Source organism: Gavialis gangeticus, unplaced genomic scaffold (genome assembly GCF_001723915.1).
Source record: "Gavialis gangeticus isolate Ggan-Ray unplaced genomic scaffold, GavGan_comp1, whole genome shotgun sequence".
NCBI classification, from domain to species: Eukaryota; Metazoa; Chordata; order Crocodylia; family Gavialidae; genus Gavialis; species Gavialis gangeticus.
The window spans coordinates 50359406-50382619 of record NW_017729004.1 but is presented as its reverse complement, the minus strand read 5'-3'; the positions used below and the strand labels follow the sequence as shown (position 1 = coordinate 50382619).

Below are 23214 nucleotides of genomic sequence, written 5' to 3'. Positions count from 1 at the left end.
TGCTAATATAGTCTATGCAGTCACCTCAGGTTAATCAGGTTGAATTAATGATGGTTCACAAACAAAACTAAACATCATTCTATGAAAACCGAGTTAGCTTTCATTTACTCTACCACCTTGCTAAATATCAATTCAGACCCCCAAACTCTTAAATTGTTTTGAACTTCCTTTTCATTCTGGTTTATGTTTTTATGACAGCAGAACTGCTCATAGGTATCATGACAATGCTCATGGTACTACTTTGTTCTGAAGTTTCAAACTGCCTTCTAACTTGTAACTGAGAAAACATTTTCTCCCGTTAGGTCAGGTAAGACGACCATTAGGCACACGTGGTATGTTAGCAGATAATATGCTGGGAAAAGAGATGGAACCTACTGATATGATTTTGGGTATTGTCTCTGTCCCTGTGAAGGCAAAGAAAAAAACAGTCAACTTACTCATCCCATTGTTTATTGTGCTTTCTATAGAGTAGGGTATCCAAGGCAACAGCATTGACATCCAAAGCTCCAGGGGAAGGCCACTGATTGGTGAGATGGGTAGTTAACTCTTGTCTTGATCTTAAATCATTATTCTTTAGCACAGTCCTGAGGACATAAAGACAGTGAATTTCATTCCATTAAACCTAATGTTTTAAGTTACATTAAGGGAGTGTGAAACAAAGAATCCTATCCAAATTGATGTTGCCTTTTGAATACTACAACTAGTAAAAGGCATTTTTCATAAGATAGTTCTTTTTTCCCTAGAGGAAACAATTGAGAAAGCAATGTGTAGCATTAAAAAAAGAAAAAACCGTAAACCTTAAAAGCAGACCCATTACTCTGCAGGACAGATTAAATGAGAAATTGCATGGATAGTATCTTCATTTCAACATGATGCAACTTACTGAAGTTTTTTTAAAAGGTGTTCAAAAGAGAAATCTAGTAAAAAATGTTTCTAGGACTAAACTGATTATGCAAATTTAGTTCTAGATGGTGTACGTGTTCCATTTCAGTGCAGAAGGATGATAAAACCTTGGTTGTAAACACCTAATAATTACTAGAAATTTGAATTTCTAAACTATTCAAGCACTTTAGAAGTCTGAGAAACTAACGTCTCCATCCCAGTGAAGTAAGAAAGAGATGATGAAATGGAGGAACTAAGATGTTAAGACATTTGCCCAAAAGTCACACACGAAATATGACAGAGGCAGGAACGTGTCTTCAAATTGCTCCATTGTCTTGAGTTAAACACTACCTTTTTTCCAAACAGTACAATGGAAACAATAGCTCACATTTAACAGTTCAGCAATGTATGTTTAGATAATGAAACTAACATTTCATTATTACTTTATCCAGAAAAACCTCACATTAAGTAAGTGTTGCATGTTCAGTAAAGAGAACTTTTATGTATTTTTTCTATGTCTGTAGTCACGTAATAGGTTACTAAATACAAAAAATAAACCCCTCGGCCACCACACACCTCTGGTGGTCACCTACCACACCACACAGGAACCGACTGAAATAATCAAACAATTATAGCCTATTCATGACAAGCATCAAACCTTGAGAGAAATTTCCCCAGATCCTCTGCTCCTGGCTTACAAACAATCCCCTAACCTTGCCTAACTCATTATCAGAAGCAAACTCCCCACTGTTCAACAGACATCAAATAGGACACAGCTTGCCTTAACAACAGATGCATAACCTGTCAAAACATCTCCATTGCTACTACAATCAACACCCTTCACAAGGAACCCAGGAGAATTCATGGAGAATTCATGGAGGTAAGCAGTAAGGCTAGGGACAGAAGTTACACATAAAGCAGTTCAAGTCATCAGAAACTGATTTAACCTATAACAGAACAGAAGCTCAGTGCATTTAAACCAGTTTCAAAATGGCAGAAGGTGATTTAACATAAACCTGGTTGAATGTAGTATCAGACTTAACTGATTTGGGTCAAACCACTGTATGAAACTTCTGTCCCAGACCCCTTCAAGTTAAATCAGTCCCCCAGCATACTTTCTGCACACCCCTGTGTTTTTGTGCTTTCTGAACAGGGCAGACTAATTTTTAAGTTAAATAAAAATACCAAACTGCAACATATTCTTCAAAGTAATATAGTATTTATAGAAGAGACTGTTATAAAAGTGACACTACTAAGAACACGTTCAGTACATAATGCAGAAGTGGAGATAGAATGGTCAGCACAGAAGGGGGGGGGGTTAGAGAGAGAGAGAACGACAAACATTTTCCATAAAACTGGTAATTGAATGGACCTAATATAGGATCAGAGGGCAGCAGTGGCTATAACTTTCACGCTCACAGCACAATATTACCAATAGTTTAAATTGACACATTTTTCCCTAACACCATCCTAAAATACTTTTCCTATAATGAATGAAACTGAATAGTCTTGGCAAACTACTATAACTTAAACTGATTCTTCAGGAGCTTTAAAGTTTAAGTGAAAGTTCATCTGTATAAAATAAGGAATTTTACATTAAAAAGCAGTTGTAACAGGTACTTATACTTTTAGTTTTGATATTTTATCCCAACTCTGTACTTTAAAGCTGCAGTGCAGCCCACTTCAACCATGAATCCAGTAGGGCCCTATAAATCAAATGCAGTTGAAAATACCGAAAATGTTTTGTAAAACAGTGAAGACTAAAAAAAGGAGGGAGAGAAAGAAACATGCTTGAAATACATCTTAAGGAGAATTGCTACTCCAGTGCTAGTGGATATCAAGCATGGTACACCAGCAGACTATATGCTGTGGCTTGTCAAAAAACAAGATGTCAGTAATCAAGGTGTTGAAACGCATTGCAGAGGGTTTTTTGTTTTGTTTTGATTTCTTTAAAAAAATGAAACATCTAGATGTGCTACAATGTCCTTGTTTAACTGATGACGCCATTCATTTCTCATGGTACACATATGCAAGAAAAAAGTGCAAGTGTGTAAAATATGGAGAACCCACAGATGCAAACACAAAACCAGAATTCATGTATTTAGGATTTAAAAAGTTTTCAACTATTACAGATGCTAGACATTTTTAGTACCTCTTATCCAAAAATGACTCGTGCATACATACTTCATTTTAACACCTATCAAAGGTGTAAAAATCAGAATAATTTCAAAATGCCATTGCATTTAATAACTTAAGGAGAATATGGAGCAAAAAAGATCAGAACTAGCTCTATAATAATAAAGTGTATGATTTAGATAGATATAAAGGAACTCGTATTAGAACAAGCTTCTTTTCTATGCATCAGAATATGCTAATTTTCAGTATAGAATAATAAAAAATTAGGGTTGGAAGGGACCACAGGAGGTCATCTAGTCCAACCCCCTGCTCAAAGCAGGACCATCCCCAACTAGATCATCCCAGCCAGGGCTTTGTGTTGCTGGCCCGGTGGTAAATTTTTTCCTAATATCAAACCTAAACTTCCCTTGCTGCAACTTGAGACCACTGGCTCCTTGTTCTGACATCTGGCACCAGTGAGAACAAACTAGCTCCATCCTCTTTGGAACCACCCTTCAGGAAGTAGTTATTACCTTTAAAAAGGGTATCTTGAAACAAACCACTGCCAATTGCAGAAGAAATAATGCACATTCTAAATCAGTACTAATACTCTCCCAATTGTTGTTAAGCATCTGCCTCAACTAGACATGTCTGCTCTATCAGTGAAATTGCTAGGCACTTAAGTGTACCTATCCAAAAGAGTATAACAATATCCATTATTATAAGAATCAAGTTTAAAAGCTATCCATAGCAACAGTGCTGCACAGCTCAGACTTTTCGATCCTTAAATTGTTCATTTTTTAAAAAAAAGGATTATAGAGCCTTCTGGCAAACATGCTGCTGATTGTTAGGACTTTAAATGTTCTCAGAAACAAGACAGGTCTATATAATAAGCTCTTTACATGAGTATTCATGAGCTGTTTAACTCATTATTGATTAATCCTCCTGTACTCTTTCAGCTAGCTGAAGAAAATATGCACAGCAAACGGCAGAAATATATGGGCAGTTTACACCTAGCATATGCTGAGACAAAAAACATTTTCATCAACATTGTGGCTGCAAATTTGACACTCAGTACAGAGCAATCAAGATAGCTGCAGTCTGTTTTTGTACAACTTTTTTTAAACAATAGCCTTTCCAGTTTTATCATTCACAATTCGTATTTAATTTAAACATAATAGCACAATTTGATTAACTATAATAGTATAAGGATAATTTATTGATCAAAATAATTTACTCAAAGCAAAACATGAAAATTTATATTCTACTAATGTTCTTACTCCAATTACTCTAAAGTTCTTACTATAATTAGGTGTGAAAACAGTATGTGCCACATTCACTTAAAAGAAGGAAAAGAAATATTAAAATTAAGAAGTGCTAATGATGCTAATGATTTTTTACCAGAGTAACGCTTATAAATTGCCTTTTTCTGCATCAGATTTATCTACCCCTTTCCTTGCATGTATACTTCTTAATCCACCTGTTATGGAATATCTAATTATATGCAAGAAAGTGTGGAAATATTTGCATTGAGTGGCTACTACACACACACAAAGAAAATAGGCAACAAGTTGATTCATACTGTTATATAACATTGTGAATCATGACTCTGGGCCCTGGAACACATCAGGTGTAGCTGCAATCTACCAGCCCTGGTGGGGCACAGAGTACCCCTATGGCCTGGAGACTGCAGCTACTGCAGTCTCAGAGTCACAGGGGTGCATGGTACGCAACTACTGTGACTTCCCAGCTGGGGGTGGGGGGTAAGGGTGTTCTACAGCTGGGAGATTTCAGCAGCTGCATTTCCCAGCTCTGGGGGTGCACAGAGCACCCCCATGGCTGGAAGACCCTCAGCTGAGGTCTAGCCCCAGGAGATTGCTTCTTGCTGCTTCCTGATCCTGGGCTCCCCCCTTGCACTGGCAATAAGGTGAGATGGGATTTAATGTGCAAGCACAGAATCATAGAATATTATGGCTGGAAGGGACCTCATGTGGTCATCTAGTTCAACTGCCTGCTTGAAGTTGAACCATCCCCAACTAGGTAATTCACACCAGAACTGGATCATTCCCATGATCATGCCTCCTGGCCATACATGTGTGGCATGGCAGGGGGCATGACTGTGTGGACTGCATGTTGAATCCCATCACACCTTTTTCCTGCATGCAGAGGGGACCTAAAAAAATAGTAATTTCTTACCTGCAAATTTAAATTTCTCCAGATCCAGAAAGTGCCAGTGCAGATGGCAATTTGATCTCCTACCAGCAGATGGAGACAGGAAATAAACCAAACTGAGATGCTAAGCCCCTAAAAAAGGGAATTGTACAAGAGTTCTCCAGTTCAAGAACCACCTGAGCAATAACAAAATAAAAGTAAAAATAAAACTCAAAAATAAATCCACTTGAATAAGAACATGGTTTAAAAATAACAACTGAAAAAATCCTTTACCTAAGACAAGCATACACTATGTAAAATCCAAGTACATGAGCATAAATCAAAATTTGTAAAATCTCTGTAAAATAAAAAGGGTTTCCAAATTTTTACTACTGTAGTAGTAAAATACTACATAATACTACATATAATGGGATCTCTGGACTGGTATTTACTGGACTTTGGTAAGTTAGGTTAGCAATTACGAAAGTCTGATGGGCCAATACAGCACTTTCCTTGATTACATACCCTGTCCATAGACATAATACTTCGAAAATTCTGTGCCTAGGGAGTTTCTTCCTAATGAAAGGTTTAATACAGTGATTCTCACCCTTATTGGATTTGAGGCACCCCTCCATAACTTCTCTGAATTGAGAGGCACTTGATTAAAAAAAATAATTTATATTATTACAGTGTTTACCTCCTTGCAGAGGGGCCAGGCAGAGGGGTTGGAGAATCCACTAAACAGGGACCAGCCTGTGCCTGCACTTATTGGTATATCTCATCATACCAAGCTCATCTCCTTACACCCTTCAAAGGATCAGATGGTACCCTGGTTGAGAATCACTGGTCTAATACTAGCCTCTATAGTGAAGAGACAGGCATTTCCTGGCACCTCACAGTTTTTTAAATAACTTTACTGGTCAAATCTATCTCCATGCATAGCTGCACCACAGGCTAAGTAGAAACATCAGATTTCAACCGGCAGAATTGCTGTTCCACAGGGTTGTCATCTCACACCCCCATCCCCCACCCCCGCGCCAAGGTGCAGAGATCAACCCTGTGATGATCCTCTGACCCTGAGGGTTTCATAAAAGCTGCAGTAAATCCAGGAGGAAAACAGCTACAAGATTTACCATCTTACCCAAGGCAAACCAAATCTATTTTTCTACAGCATAGGTGTTATTGCCGCTTTAACTACAACATCAGTACTGAAGTGCTACAGACTCCCTATCTGCAGCTCTACCAGCAAAGGAGTTTTTCTCTTGCCAGAGCTCCACCTGGTTTCCCAAACAGAAGCTTTACTAACAAAAAAGCTATCTTCTCCTGGTAGAGTTGCATAGAAGGAGTTTTGCTAGCAGGACTGGCACTGGGATCTCTCTCACACCGCACAGTCAATCTTGCTTTGTTGACACCACTCTGAAGGGTAGACAACTGCTCAGGAATTGCCAGAGGTGTTGAGAACCAGGCTGGAGCCCTAATGCAAGAGACTGACATTTCAGGGTATTTTTATAGCATGACTGCTTCCTAAAAGATGAAGACCTACTGACAGCCATTCAGATTGAATAACTTGAACACCCGCATAGATTTAGTAATGTCCAGACAATTATTAAAAGTATATGACAAATATTTATACGTGTTGCTTATTTTAGATACCTGCACTTCTTCATTACAATAAAATACTTTGTCTTTAATCTTGTCCAGTCATCTTTATGGAGTACTATGTGATATTAAAAAGTTCATTTTCACATATGTAACTATATCACCTCTTTTTTCAGTTCAACTTTAAAATCATAATGTTTGTTATTTTTAAACCAACATTAAATCACCCATTAAAAAGCTCCTTTGGAAATAAAAGCTTAGATCAAGTTCTACTTCAGCAAAAGTAAATGAACATCAAATCATATTTCTGAAACAAATATAATTACAAAGATGCAAAACATTTTAGATCTTCATGTAGAATTCCAAACCTATTTTAATAAAAACATGAAAGCTACATACTAAATTTCCTTTACAGTGAGAAATTATGTATTTGAGATATTGTTCTTAAAATGCTGAGTTTTTCCTCTGCTGCTTCCTCCTCCCATTGCTTGCTTAAAATCATTAAAAAAAAAAGCATAATAGTCCAATGTACTGCTATTCATATTCAAAATAGGAAACTGATATTGTCTGAAGATCACTGTGTAATGCATTCAAAGAACCTCATATTAATTCTAATGTATCTAAATTAGCACCAATAAGTTGAACAAGGATACTTTGGTCCCTGCAGATGTTACACTTAAGACCAGTTAATCAGGTCTTATGTAGCAACCCACCTACATGTTTATGCAATTAATGTTGTGAAAAAACAAGAAATGAGCCACACAGTTATTCCACAAAAAATGTGTGGTAACGTTGTGGCTGGTTCCCATCAAACCTAAGCCGTATGTGTGGCCAGGCTGCTTGGGCTCCCAGCCTACAGAGTGCATCAGAGCCTTTGATTCCACTGCATCCCCTGGCCGGTGCTCCTAGGCCAGAGGTGGGGAAAATACAGTCTGCGGGCTGGATCTGCCCTGCCAGGCACTTTCATCCGGCCCACACAGCCCCTTCAAAATGCAGGTAATGGCAAAAGGGAAGGGGTGCCTGGGCCAGCTTCTGCCTTGCTGCGTGGGACTGGAGAGGATCCTGCCATGCAGGTAAGGGAAAGCAGCGGCTGGGCAGGCTTTGGCCGTGCTGTGCTCCTTGGGCCGAGCTGGCACCGGGGAGAGGAAGCAGTGGTTGGGCCAGCTTTGCCACATGCTGCTTTGTGGCATGCTGCTGGGCTGGCTTTGCCACATGCCACTTGGACTGGGCCAGGCCGGCACCAGGAAGGGAAAGCCATGGCTGGGCTGGCTTTGGCTGCATGCTGCTCAGGACTGGACATGCCAAGCTGAGTTGGCACTGGCAGGGAGAAGTGACAGCTGAGCTGGCAGAGCCACGTGCTGCTGGGCCAGCTTCATCGTGTGCCACTAGGGACCAGCCTGGCCCAGTCTGAGTGTCACACAGCTCAGCCACCCCTTCCCCTTACCCTGTGCTGGCCCGGCCCGGCCAGGTCAGCACTGGGGAAGGAAAGCCATGGCTAGGCTGGTTTCGGCCATGTACCACTTGGGATGGGATGGGCCCAGTCCGGTCAACACCGACGAGAAGCGGCGGCTGAGCTGTGTGCTGCTCAGGACTGGCCAGTGCAGGTAAGTGGAAGCTACGGTTTTGCCGTGTGCTGCTCAGGCCAGGCCAGGCCAGCACCGGAGAGGAAAAGGCATGGCTAGGCGGCTGGGTCAGCACCGGGGAAGGAAAGCCATGGCTGAGCTGGTCCCAAGAGGCATACAGCTCAGTCACCGCTTCTCCTTGCCGGTGCCACCCCAGCCAGGTCCATCCTGTCCTAAGCTGCACGTGGTGAAGCTGGCCCAGCCACTGCTTCCCCCTGTGCCACTCAAGATGGGATGGGCCCAGCTGGGTCGACATTGGTGAGGAGAAACAGCAGCCGAGCCACATGACATTTTGCTGCATACTGCTGGGCCGGCTTGGCTGCATGCTGCTCAGGACTGGCTGAGCCAGGCCAGCGCACGTAAGGGAAAGCAAAGCTGAGCCACGTGCCACTCCGGCCAGACTGGGTTGGTCTTGAGTGGCACATGGCTCAGCCGCCACTTCTCACTGGTGCTGACCCAGCCAGGCCTGTCCTGTATTGTCCTGAGTGGCACGTGGAGAAGAAGCGGCTGGGTTGGGCTGGGCTGGGCTGGCTGTGCGCTGCTTGGGACAGGATGGGCCTGGTTGGGTCATCACCAGCGAGAAGTGGCAGCTGAGCCACATGCCACTTGGGACCAGCTGGGACAGGCTGATGGAGGTAAGGGGAAGCCACAGCTTTGCCGTGTGCCACTCAGGCTTGGGCCAGGCCAGTACCAACGAGGGAAAGCTGCAGTTGGGCTGGCTGAGCTACAGGCTGCTTGGGACCAGATGGGCCTGGCTGGGTTGGCTCCGGGGTGGGAAAGCCACAGCTGAGCCATCTGCTGCTCATGGTGGGCCGGCACAGTTAAAAGGGAAGCCATGGCTGGGCTGGCTTTGGTTGTGTGCCACTTGGGACAGGCTAGGGTGGCACCAGGGAGAGAAAGCCATGGCTGAGCCGCGTGCCACTCGGAATGGGATGGGCTCTGCAGCACTGGACAGGCCGAGCCAGCACCGGTGAGGGGAACCTAGGCCAGTGCTGACTTCTGCTGTGCTGTGTGGGGTGGGCTGGGATGGGCCAGGTCATGTTGGCAGAGATGAGGGGAAGGGGGGGATTGGCCAGCTTTTGCCACGGTATGAGACCGGATGGGGTGGGCTGGGTCATGCTGCATGAGACAGGTCTGGTGTCCAGTGCTGGTGAGGGGAAGGGAGGATGGGTTAGTTTCTGCTGGCCTGTATGGGAGGGGCTGAGCCAGGTCCTGCCACACAAGTGAGGAAGGGCAGGCTGGGCTAGCTTCTCCTGTGCTGCGGGGTCCCACAGGAACACTGTGCTGCTGGGAGAGGATCGGCCTGGCCACGAGGTCCCAACACTGAAGCCAGGAACCAAATGCTGCCAGGCTGGCTCTGGCTGGCTCCTTGCCCCATGTGCAGGCCCAGCCTTGCAGCTGGCAACTGCTTGCTGCAGCCAGAACAGGACAGGTGGGGCTGGCTCCCTGCTGTGCTGTGCAGGTCTGGGCCTTGCAGTCAGGAACTGGTTGCCATTGGAGCCATGGGCAACCTGGACTGGGCTGGGCCATGGTAGGTACATAGGCCCAGTGCTCCTTCTGCAGTTACTGGCCCACCTACCAAGTTCCCCCAATCACCTGGGCGGCTGTTATAACAAGGACATCTATGTGACTGGCAAGGGCAGAGGCCAGGGCAATACCCTGAGACATGTTATGGTTAAGTGACAAACTTAGAAAGATGTAAATGGATTTTTTTTAATATTTACATTGCTAATCTCACCACTCCACAGAAGAATAATTTGGATATGAGCACACCAGAGAAGAGGAAGGAAGAAGCTGAATGCCAAATATTCAACAAAAAACAGACCTCTAAGTATTTTTTACCCAACTAGGTGGAAAAGCTGCTTGCTTAATTTGCAAAGAAATTGTGACTGTATTCAAAGAAAACAATTTGAATTGACATTGTGTGACCAGGCATGCATCCAAATATGAAAAATATTCAGCCTAAGAAAAAAAGCAAAGAAAGCGGAGGAGGTAGTTGCTGCAATTCAGAAAGAGCAATTTTTTTTCACAAAAGCATTGGCAGCACAGGATGGAATTATGAGAACGAGTTAAGAGATTGCACACAATTGGCAAGAGGAGCAAACCATTCTCTGATGAAGAATTTGTAAAGGAATGTGTATTCGAGTTTGCTGCAAATTTGTGCCCAGACAAGAAAAAGCAGTTTGAGAATGTTAGCATGCCAAAGCAGACTATTATGACATGTACTGAAGATATCTCTGAGAACCTGCACCAGCAGCTGAACAGGTAAAAGATTTCTCATATTTTGCATTGGCATTCAATGACAGCTGTGATGTCAAAGACACAGCCCAGTTGTTAATTTTCATTCATGAAATCACTGAAAATTTTAAGCTCTCAGAACAATTGGCATTGATGCAGTCAATAAAAGACTCAACAACTGGAAAAGATTTATTGGATGCAGTAAATCAATGTGTCAGAACTGGAAACGGATTGGAAAAAAAATGGTGTGTGAGAGACCACCGACAGAAGCCCAAACTTGACAGGGAAACATGTTGGACTGCTCAAAAGAATTCAAGACCAAGTCAAAGAAACAAATCCAGAACAGAAAAGTATTTTTTTACATTGTATTATTCATCAAGAGGTCTCCTGTAAAAGTTCTAAAACTAAGCACTGTCATGGATAAAGTTACAAAAGTAGTCAACTACATTCAAGCAAGAGGATTAAACCACAGGAAATTTGTAACTCTGCTTGAGGAGTCTGAACCTGAGCACAGATGTTCTCTATCATACCAATGTAAGATGACTTAGTTTGGGTAACATTTTGAAAAGTGTGGGGGAAATGAGAGCTGAGATTGGTTTATTTTTGAACATGAAAGGAAAAGATTTGGATTTCCCACAGCTGAATGATGCAGATTGGCTCTCTGATTTTGCATTTGCTGTTGATATCATGGGTTACATGAATTATCTGAATTCACAACTGCTTTTTGTTCATGAATTGCATTGCAGTGTGAAATCATTTATGACGAAGTTACTCCTTTTCTCCCATCGGAGAAAACAAAGGTTTTGGCCATTTTCCTATACTGCAGCAGATTTCCTATACTGCAGCAGATTTCCTATACTGCAGCAGACCATTTCTGATCCAAACCAAAAAAATACATGTCATTACAAGTGGATTTGCATGATGAATTTTCTTGCCGATTCAAAGATTTTAAATGATAGAAAAAGACTTGTCTTTGGTCTCCTCACCTTTCACATTTAATGTTGACAGTGTTCCATGTGACCTCCAACTTGAGCTTATTGACCTGCAGTGTGATGCATTGCTTGTGGAACAATTCAGATAAGTGCCACTTCCTAGCTTTTATGCTTCTCTCAATGAACAGAAGTTTCCAAAGGCTCATGCCTGGAAGACACTTGTGCTGTTTGCATCCACATATGTATGTGAGCAGACATTTTCTGTAATGAAAGTCAACAAATCAAACCTTAGATCTTCAATGAGCGATGACCTTACAGCAGTGCATTGCAACAGAGATGATGCCTGACTTTGATTTTCTGGTTAATGCACATCAGAGGCTTCATTCTTCACATTGAGTTCCTGCGTTTGTCTTTAAGTTAATCACTACTCAAATTATTTTAAATAACATTAAAATCTGTTATAGTAGATGTTTGATTTTTAGTATATGATACTTTATCTACACTTTGGTAAAATGATTTGTTCTGAAATATTGCGTGTGTGCAGTCCTTGACTCAGTTGTTTTGGTTTCGTTCTGGGAGAGGTCTGATGCCCCTGAAACCCTACCAATGGGGCAGGACATTAGAGGGGTCATAGCCCCTTACCTGATAAGCTGTGCCTGTGCCTTGTGGCCTAGAGGAAAGAACTCTCGGAGTCCCAGGAGCAAGCCATGCACCATGAGGGTGGGCCCTCTGAAGAGGCAGTAATTCCCAGTCAAGGTGTAGACCTTCTGATGTCAGGGATCATGTGATGAGGGCAGGGGATTCTGGGACAGATGTGGTGAGCAGCAGGGCAAGGTTTGGTGCTGGGTGGGTCTTATGACAGACCATGAGACAGGGTGTGACTTCCAGTTTTGAGGCCATACCCCATCCCAAAAGCAGTACTTCCCAAGGCAAGGGACTTCCGGTGGCAAAGGTCAGGGTTTAGGGGGGCAGGGCTTCCAGTCCCAAGATGGTGACCGGGGGCAGGGAAACTGTCAAGGGGCAGGGCTACCCATGTGTGCCTCGACAGCTCACTAAAACTCATGAAGCAGCCCTCCAGTCGAAATAATTGCCTGCCCCGTCCTAGGCTTTGTAGCATACTGGTGTCAAGGGCTCCCATACGCCCCAGCAGCTGGGAACAGCAACTTGCACGCACTCCCAGCCTCCAGGGCACAGCAAAGCCTTAGAGTCTGCTACACCCCAGAGACTGGGAGCAGTAGCTGACTGAGGCTGTGCAGTATGGTACGAAACATGACTGCCGGAATCTTGCATCAGATCCCCATTGTGCTTTTACCTGTACATCCATCAGGGGCCTTAAACTGATTGTTTCATAAACATCTTAGAAACATTTATATGAGGTACTAAGCAGATACTAAAAGACCTGTGCAAATACAAAAATTCCTTGCTTCTCCCCAACCTTTACCTGCAATAACCTACTACTCTCCCTTTTAATATACATAAGTTTGTTACAGTAATGTCTATGATTTAAAAAAATTCAAATCTTCTGTTACTGAACTTGCAACTAGGTAGAATGAATCAATTAATCATATTAAATAGAAATAAAAAACATCTTCCATCCAAAATTAACAACAGAATGCTGTACTTACTCAAATACAAAATGAGGTTTCCCTCCCAAATCATCATGAAGAAAAAAGACCCTCACTTTACAATCACATACAAGAAAACCTTATTAAATACATTATCTATCAAACTGTTGCTAAAAGCAGCATGTACTCAGGAATGGAAACCAACCATGAACTATGGAGTTGATTCAAGGCAGCCAACATTCAGCATAACTATAAAACATATAGCTCATATGGGGCAAACATAGTAATCCAAACCTGTGACAAGTGCAGCCCATCCAAACAAGGTGTATGGTAATAACCATAGCATACAGTCCCTCTCTGACTCTTTTAAGTCATGGTGACCCACTACACTGAATACATTTTTACTTCCTCTTCATTCCCACAGCTGAGCTGCACCTTTTCTTTCCTGTTTCCAATTCTTCCTGTTGCTTCAGCAGCCTTAAATGTTTAGCAAACACCAAAAAACAGAGCCTCACACAGTATACCCAGAATCAGTATGCCTTCTGTCATCCCCTCTCTCAGCCTGTTGCATATGACGAATATAGGCCCACCCTCCATGAAGTGGAGCCAGACTAGGTTTGCCTATGCCTTAACTGTATATACATTTTTGAAGGATCCCCAGACTCAAAGCAAAAACAACCAGTTCCAAACATGAGTGAGGGCTTAGTACATGAAGCCTTTGGGGAAGGGATGGTGGAGTATCTGGAGTACACACACACACATATACTGAGTAGTGCTGTGCTGCAGTCACCATGGCTTGAAATGTTGTTGATTCTGCTTCAATGAACTATATGGTAAATCATGAGCCTCCTGGCTTTGGACTCTTATCATGCATCACTTGTACTATATACAAGTAGCTAAAATAGTGCTGCTTAAAAATGTGTTTATCGAGTACTAGTGTGCTAAAACTTACAGTAGTTTCAAATAAGGTAAAATGCAGCATTCTGGATGAAGGGATTAGACCCTAAATCTAAAGGGTACCTGCAGAATTTTGCCTATCTGATGTGCTTATTTCAAGGTCAGTACTTTCAAATTTGCCCCTCACTACCATGTGTTCAGGGAGAACAGGGTCTGACTTAAGGACAGGGGAGGGGCTGTAGGGGGGAAGAAGGCTGGGAAGGGGCAGAGGGCAAGGGGGCTACCTGACCCCCAGATTTGTCTTCCCCTCTGTAGCAGTGGCAGGCACACAAATTCAAAGTAAATCCCCAATAACTAGATTCTCTACCTGGTAAATTATATCAAATTTATAAATTATGCATCTAATTATTGGGGGCTCATTTTATATTCAACTGAATATAGTAATCCATTCATGCATGCATTCAAAGGAGAGAGATGTTCTGTTTGAACTTACTATCAAGAATAATCAAGATAATTTGAAAATTATCAGACATACAAATGACAATGGATTGAGTACTGAAAGTTAGAGAAGCATAAAGAAAAGCACTTTTCTACAAATATACTGTCATTAAAAATCTATAATATGAAACCTATCTACATTAAGTCTCTATTTCCTTATATCTATTAAAGTCACCCAAACACAAATATACATTAAAAAGTGAAATGGTTAAAATATTAACAGGAGCCTCATTAGATGTACATTAAGCTAGCTAACCAGTTTGAAATATTACTGATAAGTTCAATTTGAATAAACACTCTACTATTAATCATCCAAGACATCTTTGTCTCACCACACTTTGCAAAACTTAAAATGCTATTCCCAAAGACACAATTTGGGTATTGAAATGTTATTGATCTCTTATACAAACTATTTCTGAAAAGAACTATTCCCTCTGGAAAAATGTATTTTGAAAAAAAGAAAAAGACCTCATAAAACTGATTACATTAGAATGTTGAAGAACACTGGGCAAAGAAGGGACTCACACATGGCAGTGCCTTATAAAATCCACGTATTAATAGATCTACAGAAAATACTTATGGTTCTAATTCACTGGGCAGCCAACACAAAGACAAAAAGTTCACCTTAAGAGACATTTATTCTATAGTCATGTTAAATCACACGGTAAAAAAAAAGAACCAAAAAACAGGGTGAGGGAGGACTCAAGAGTACTAATAATGTAAGGCCCTAAAGAAAGACCAGAGGTCAGTAATAGTGTTTTGAGAGAGATATTTCCAACCTGAAAAGGATAGGTCTGAAAAGGGAAAAGATAACTAATACAAACTGATAATATACAACTAATCTATATGAGAGGATTTGGGGTAAGGAGAATTAAAATTCTGATTTGTACTATTTGGGGACATAAATTCAGCAGCAATAGCAAATATTACAGTGAATCATCCTGTTTTATTTTGGGTGAGTAACTAAAACACAGGTATCCAAGACATTTAAGACATTTAATTTACTGTACTGAAACTGCCTAGAGACTTAATTTACTTTAAGAAACTTGCAAAAAGACTCCCTGTGGAAAAGCCTATAGAAAGGGCCTCTCAGGCAACCCAATGATTTAAATTCCCTGTATTTGTAGGCAAAGAATCTTAGAAATCATCCAATTCAAACCCTCACACAATCCAACACAAAGCATTTTATGAAAACAAAAACACCCTACAATGATTCTCAACCAGGTTGATCATTCTCCCTGAGGGTGCTATAAGATCCTTTTAAGGGTATCCCAGGGTATAGCTCAGTATTAGCGTTGTTAGATGTGTAAACACCTACATATGATTCACAAGATAAACCCAGAGATTTCAAATAGGAACTCATAGTGCTAAAAACATTCTGACCTCCTGCTGTATTCTGAGTTCTTTGCAATAGAATTGTTCTAGTATTTTTCTGTAGTCAAAAAACAAGCAAAAGCTAGGAGCTGGCATTTTACAAGGGATGCCTGGAACCTAAAAAGGTTGAGAACCACAGTCCTACAAGCACAGCTGTCCCTAGGGCTGTGAGGGGCAGTCGCCCAGCTTGCCCCTGCCCCCCCCCCGGGATGACTCTGCCTACAAGATGCCACAGGTAAAGAGCAGGAGAAACAGCCATCACAAATGCCATGCCACTGCAGTGCCACACAAGTAGGTTGGTAAGATGAGTTCAGAAGACCTAAATAAAAGAGGGCAATGACCCCATGCTATAAAAGGAAGGCAAAACTTCCAATCTTTTCCAATCTGACCTGGGAGAGAAAATTATTTCCTGATTACAAATCTGGCAGTTAGTTTGAACAGAAGAGCAAGACCTTCTACCCAGGTACCTGAAATGTTCCTAAATAGTAACAGGCACACCCCAGTCAAAATCCTACCTTTTCCTGTTCTCAGTGCCCTTTTTAGACTCCAGGCACCCCTCATTAGACTTGAGACACTGCTCAGAAAATGCCAGCTCTTAGTTTTCACTTGGTTTTTGCCTACAGAAAAACAGAGCAAGTCTTCTGTTGCAAAGAACTCAGAAAGACTACAACAGATCAGAACGTTTGTGACACGATGGATTCCTATTTGAAATCTTTGGGTTTAATCTCGTAAATAATGTTTGTACACCTAACAGTACTAACATTGCATAGCATCCTGCAGCACCTCTGAAAGGATCTCAAGGCACTCCAGGATGCCATGGCACCCTAGTTATGAATCACTACTTTAGAGGTTGGGAGGTGGGGACAGCACGACCACATCTACACACACCATTAATCAGCCATTAGAAGCAGTAATGAGCTGCGGAGGGAGCTATTTCTTCCTGGCTTTTCTACCTGACTTGCAGAATCCATGAAGTATGACATTGCTACACATACTTATTTCTCAGCTGTAACCTAGGGATTTCAGGGGACTGCAAATATATATATATATATCAATCAACATATCAAGTGACAATTATTCATTCAAGAGACCCATATCTGATAATATTCATCAACCTGTTGAGCTTCATGCTGAAGTGATCCAGGTTCTTTTGCCTCCTAGTACTTGGCTCAGAAACCGTTCCGAAGGTTCACTCCTCTAATAGGAAGCATCCTTCCTATTTTTTGTCTAAGTTTATTTGTAAACAGTTTGTAGCCATATGATTGCGTGCCAGTATTGTTAATGTCAACAGCTCTTCTCTATCAGTGATACCCTGCAAATGTTTTTATATAAAGAAATTACATGCCATCTCAAACTTCATTTCACTAAGCTTTTACTCTCCTCTCATAAGGTTCATTCTTTATTCTTTCACCCAGAGCTGTCCAACTGGTGACCAATGGGCTGCATGTAGCCCCTGAAGAGTGAGTGTATGGCCTGCATGCTTCCGCTCAGCCACCACTCCTCCCCTTAGTTGCTCCTGTCTCAGCAACCGTGAGGGGGCTGGAGTGCCTGAGCTGCACAGATGACAAAGGGAGCTGGGTTGCCCACACTGCAGGTGAATAGTGCACATGATCAGGAGATGGGAAGTGGGTACTGTGAGTGCAACAGAGGGGGAGCTGAGCTACCTGTGCTGCCCACATGGTTCAGAGTAGCAGGGAGCCAGACTGTGCATGTAGTAAGTGCAGTGCTAGGCAGCATGTGCAGCACGCAGCCCGGAGAGGGGGGACCCCAACTGACTGCACCATGAGTGGTAGGAGGGGGACACTGGGCAGCCTCCATAGCGGGGGCAAGTTGGAAGGGGTACCCAGCCACCCAATGTGCATCTCCTGGGCCAATGGCCAAACAGCTTGTATACTCTGGCTACCCAGAAGTTGGACAGTTCTGCCCTTACCCATTCCTAGTGGCCCTTTTTTGTACCTCATTCAGTTTAAATTAAGTTTTTGAACATCAGCTTCCAAAACTATACATAGCAGCTTAAATGGAGTCTCAAAGACTTGTGCAATGGAACAAGTATTTTTTCAAATATAATCTATTTCCCTGCATCAAGAGGCACAACCGCCATGATCCTCACTGCTTGCCAGCTGCAGGAAAAAAAATGCTGGAAACAACATAAACCTCTCTACACGGCCTTCTTTGACGTCATGAAAGCTTTTGGCCCTGTCAACTGAGAAGCGCTGTGGTGGATCCGTCTGAAGTATGGATGCACACCAAAATTCATCACCATTCTTGCCTGCTCCACCACAGTATGTGAGCAGTGGTTCTCAATAATGGATCCATCGCAGGTTCTTTTTTGAGGTTAAGACAAGGGTGAAGCAAGGCTGTGTCATCACTCCAACACATTTCTCAATATTCTTTACCACGATGCTATATCTGACCACCAACAAGCTTCCAGTCTAAGCAGAGCTAAACTACTGAATGCATAGTAAGTGGTTTAATCTCAGTCACCTCCAAGCCAAAACCAAGACCACCCTGACCTCAATCATCGATCTCCAGTATTGCTGATGATGCTGTAGTGTGTGCTGTCTCAGGAGCAGTTCTTCGGACAATCATCGACATCTTTATAGAGGCACAAAAAAAAATGGGACTGACACTTAACATTCATTAGACTAAGGTCCCTCCACTGACATGTTCTTAATGAGCAGTCTCCAGGTCTGGTAATTCAGATTCATGGTGAGACTCTGGAAGATGCTGAATATTTCCTGCATCTCAGAAGCCATCTCTCACAGAAAGCTGACATGCAATCCAACACTGCCTTAAAAGTGCAAGTGCAGCCTTTGGATGCCTGGGGAAACAGGTGTTTGATGATCATAACATCAGATTAGAAACCAAGCTCATGGTTTATCAAGCAGTTGTGATGCCCACCTTACTGTATGGAGCTGAAACACGAACAATGTACAGGAGACACCTCAAGTTGCTGGAGAAGTACCATCAATGCTGCCTGCGAAAGATCCTTCCAATCCAGTGGGAAGACACACGTGCCAACATTAGTGTTGTCTTCCAAAGAAACACCATGAGCATCGAGGCAATCATCATCCAACACCAACTTCACTGAGCCAACCACACCATCCAGATGTCTGACTCCAGATTCCCAAAGCAAGTTTAATTCTCCCAGCTCAATCAAGGTATACATTTAAGAGGAGGAAAGAGAAAGCACTTCAAGGACATCCTCAAGGCTAACTTGAAAAAAAAGTAACATCAACTTGTGGGAGACTATCGCCCAGGACTGCCCCAAATGGAGGAAGAGTCTGCTGCAAGGATCTCAGTATTTGAAACCTTACAATGACAACAAGATGGAAAAGTAGGATTGGCAAAAACAGAACATCATGGATTGAATCAAGAATCCGTAGCCACTCACCCCACACAGACACATGCAAAAGCTGCAACAGAGTGTGTCGAACTCAGATCAGCCTCATCAGCCATATTTGGACCCCCAGACAGGAAAATCATGGAAAACAATCATCCTTGACAGCGAAGGATTGCTGAAGATTTCCCTGCAACTTTTATTGGAGATGTCTTGCTAGGCAAAAAATCTGGAAATGTGGAAAAACTTTTTTTGTTTCCTGGACCTTTAAGAACATATTTAAATTACTTCTGTAGTGGTTCTGTTAGGCTATAAGCCTAAGTGTCCATGGCCTTGTTAGTGAATTGCCTTTACTGTCCCAGGGGGACACGATAAAGGAGTGGGATACCCCTCTCAGGGCGAGGGTCACAGCAGGGACAGCATGCCACAACACCAAAAAGAGAAGCCCTGAGAACAGGGCAAACTTACCCCTAACAGGCACGGCTGGGCCAGATGAGCTGCAGGGAGGTGGAATGCCTGCACCGTTCGTCAGCCACTCTTCTGTGCATTTGGAGCTGGTGCGGCCGATGATGCCATCCAAGAACACCACCCAGATGGGATAAAAGCTGGTGGTGGGGAAACAGCTGGGGGGATGCAGCAGGGGAAGAGCTGCAATGCATCCCCCTCAAGCTGACCTGAGGCCTCCCAGCTGCTGCAGAGAACGGCCAAAGAGGGATCTGGCAGAGGGGTCCGGGATCTACTTAAAGGGATATGTCACTCTGGATGCCGAGGGCGCTGGACCGGAGGAAGGTGCTAAGGGACGAAAGTGTCAGCTGCAAAATGCGTGAGCGGGCTGAAGCTCCTCCCTGAAGTTTCTGTTATTTTCTCCACTTCCTTTTCACTTAAACCCCAGAGGCCAGGAGAAAGGCCACCGGACACATGTTGGGGGCTAAGCGGGCCAGGACCACTTGGTGACCCTTGGCACTGACAGACCCGACCCCTCACAGGTGTTGCCTCACCATCGAAGTAAATGTGTGTGGCAGGGAGGAAAAATGCTGTGAGCACTGAGGGCCAGAAAGAGCGAGAGGGATTGGGACGTGACATCCAAGTGGGGTTGGACTGTCCATCATTCAGCTGTCCCAACAGGCTGACACATGGCTGAGGTGTAGGGAACGTGGAGCTGTGGTAACACCAGCTGGTGATGCCACCCGATGCGTCCCCTCCCCTAGAAGGGAATCCCACAACTGAACATAATATCCAAGGCATGGCAGGTGAACATCGGGGTATCCCTTGGGGAGAACGTGACCAGACATCGCAGCAACAGAAGCAGCCTCCACAGCAGACACCGGGTAGCTGCTCCAGGGCTGCATGGGAGAGGTTGCACGAAGCCAGGTGGGTACAGCTACATTACTTGCTTAAAAGTTGCGCATGCTCAGCATTGTTTGGTTCAAGAAGGCTCCAGAAAGCCTGAACTATTGAACTGTATCCGACTTCCTGAGCTTCGAGCATGCTCAGTAGGTACACAGGTGATAAACAGATTTGGCACCAAAGTCGCAAAAGACATGAAGCACAGCTTTTGAGGTGACTGGATAAAGCTTGAGAGATTGATAAATGTGTATCATAGTTATGATTGACAAGTGCATCTGTTGGTTGGATAAATGACTGACATAGCCCCTACGAGTTTGGTTCAGAAATGTGGTATGATTCAGGGCCGTAAAAGGACTTGTACCCAAGGCTCAGTGTGTAAGTGTAAGACTGGGCTGTTGTGTGGACGATTGGGGCAACTGAGTGGTGCACAACCTGAGACTGGGTGTGAGGCTGCATACAACCAAACGTGTATTGGTGCAGTTCAGCCATCGGCCATCATACAATCTAGAGGGCCTGGGAGGCCAAAGGCCGGTGTGGTCCAGAGTGACCCTGAGGAGATGATCTGCAGGTGAGAAACTGTGTGGGTAAGAGTGCACCTGGGGCTGCGCCCGAGTGTGCACCAGAGTCTGTGCTGGAGCTTGCAGTTAAGTCTGAGTTGCCTGGTGAGTACACACAGAGCGATGGTCTGAGGGACTGATATCTCTGTAGTGGGGATCTGTGTGAGTGGGGCCATCTGCAGTGAATGTTGGCTGCTGGTGAGAGCTGGCTATTGCTCTCTAGCACTCTCTTTTGGATCTAGCATTGGCATTGTTGTTGGTTATTGTTGATATTGGGGTTCCCTGTTATTGTGTACATTGTTTCTTGAATATAGTTGTTGTTAACACTATCTTGTGCTGGTGTCACCGATTCACCAATTAATTATATTCCACTAACTAGAGCCAGGCTGCAATGAGGGTTGAGGCTTGGATAGATGTAGCATCTAGGAGTAACATAAACGACACTGGATAAGCCTCCACCCTCTCTGAGAATTCTCGCACTGAATACAAGACTCTGTTCCACCCTATCATGGTTCCTATTCAGTGTGTATTGAGGTTCTTAGGGAGACCAAGAATATAGTACTGCAATATACATACAAATTTACTTGCAACTGTAATTCTTCAGGATGGATTCTGCAATCTTGTGCGGCATCAAACAGAAACCTTTTTTGTTTTGTTCCTTGCTTCTGTATTCTCAAGCCATCTGATGGTGATGTTATAACAGAGTGGTATCTGTGCCAGCAATACTCCAACCTTGGTGTCCTAATTAAACTGTGTTTTGACTGATTGCAAACATAAATTTATAATAGGGTAATCCCACATTTTGAAGATATTGTGCATTGCCTCCAATTTTCTAGAACACTCGTTAATCTAAGGCTCCTGGCACACATTCATTTACTGGTGCAATGAGATCTATTCTCCAATCCCAACAACTGTGCTTCCTGCCATGCCACATTTGCATCATAGGATGAGCAATCTGGGGATCAGGAATCAGATCCCAATCATGACACTATTACTTGCCACTGCATAGGGGAGTCCAGGATCACGATCACAGAATCCCTCTGAACCGACAAGTTAAAAATCAAGTGCCTGAAGAACCAGTGTAGTCCCAGGACCAGGACTGATAATCAGCTGATTGTGAGTCTCAGTCCTGGACTGCACTGGTGTTGGCTGGAGACTCCAGTATGGTCAGATTATGAATCTCACCCCAGGACTGCAACAGAGCCAGCTAGAGACTCTGTTAGAGCCAGCTAGAGACTCCCAGGCCCACAACCACATCAGAGCCAGCTGAAGACTTCAGTGGGGTTCCAGGGCTAGGGGAGCTATCAACCAAGCCCTGACATGCAGCTGGCATCAGGCTGCCACATGTTCAATTTAAGGCACAATGGAAACCAGTAAAAAATTATTAAAATTATTTCACAAAATGTGTGTGAGGCAGATTTTGTGGCATCATTAATTGCCTGTACATGTGGCTGCCAACTATTAAAGACACAACTAACAGATTTAATCATGCCTTAAGCATAATGTCTTCCAGGGGCCTAAGCTGAGTTTGGCTATTTCATTAGATCAGGGCTGCCCAGGTTCTGAGTGCAGATGCTGTGTGGGCTACATGCCATGCCATGCTGCCCATAACTCCCAGCGCCTGCACTGCATGCTATGCCACTTGAGTCTCTCTCACCATGCCATGCAATGGGCGCCCTGCCATGCCATACTGGTGCCACACAGAGGGCCAGATTAATGCATAGGCAAACTAGGCAATTGCCTAGGAATCTAAACTGGGGGGAGGGGAGGAGGGGTGTCCTTCTGTCCATTGTGTTGGTCCAAATGGCCCCACCCGCATCCCTTCCCCTCCCCTCCCTGCCTCAGTGGCTGCTGCCTAAGCTAGGGACAGAAGTTACACATACACATAAACCGGTTTAAGTGATCAGAAACTGGTTTAAACCTGTAACAGAACAGAAGGTCAGTGCACATAAATGTTTCAAAATGGCTGAAAATAATTTAAGATAAACCTGGTTGAATGTAGTGTCAAACTTAACTGATTTGGGTCAAACTGATTTATGAAACTTCTGTCCCTAGCCCCTTCCTGGTACAAGTTAAATCACAGTCCCCCAGCATCCC

The 23214-nt window shown here is 43.4% G+C and overlaps 1 protein-coding gene across 5 annotated transcripts in view; it reads right to left on the bottom strand.

Moving 5' to 3' along the window:
• RUNDC3B (RUN domain containing 3B) overlaps positions 1-23214 on the bottom strand; it is an 86713-nt gene that overhangs the window by 16089 nt on the left and 47410 nt on the right. Inside the window, exons 8-10 of one of the 5 annotated variants that reach the window (XR_002095833.1) lie at positions 11594-11800; positions 5194-5345; positions 502-584 (exon numbers count right to left, since the gene is read on the bottom strand). The exons of 1 other annotated variant lie outside the window; for it this stretch is intronic. Coding sequence is in view for 3 of the 4 variants with exons in the window: in XM_019508368.1 (XP_019363913.1) it covers positions 438-584; positions 11594-11800 (354 nt within the window). In the remaining variant the exon portion in view is untranslated. Of the gene's footprint in view, positions 1-437; positions 585-5193; positions 5346-11593; positions 11801-23214 lie in introns of those variants that run through there. 3 more of the 5 variants (XM_019508368.1, XM_019508369.1, XM_019508370.1) reach the window with 3 other exon arrangements.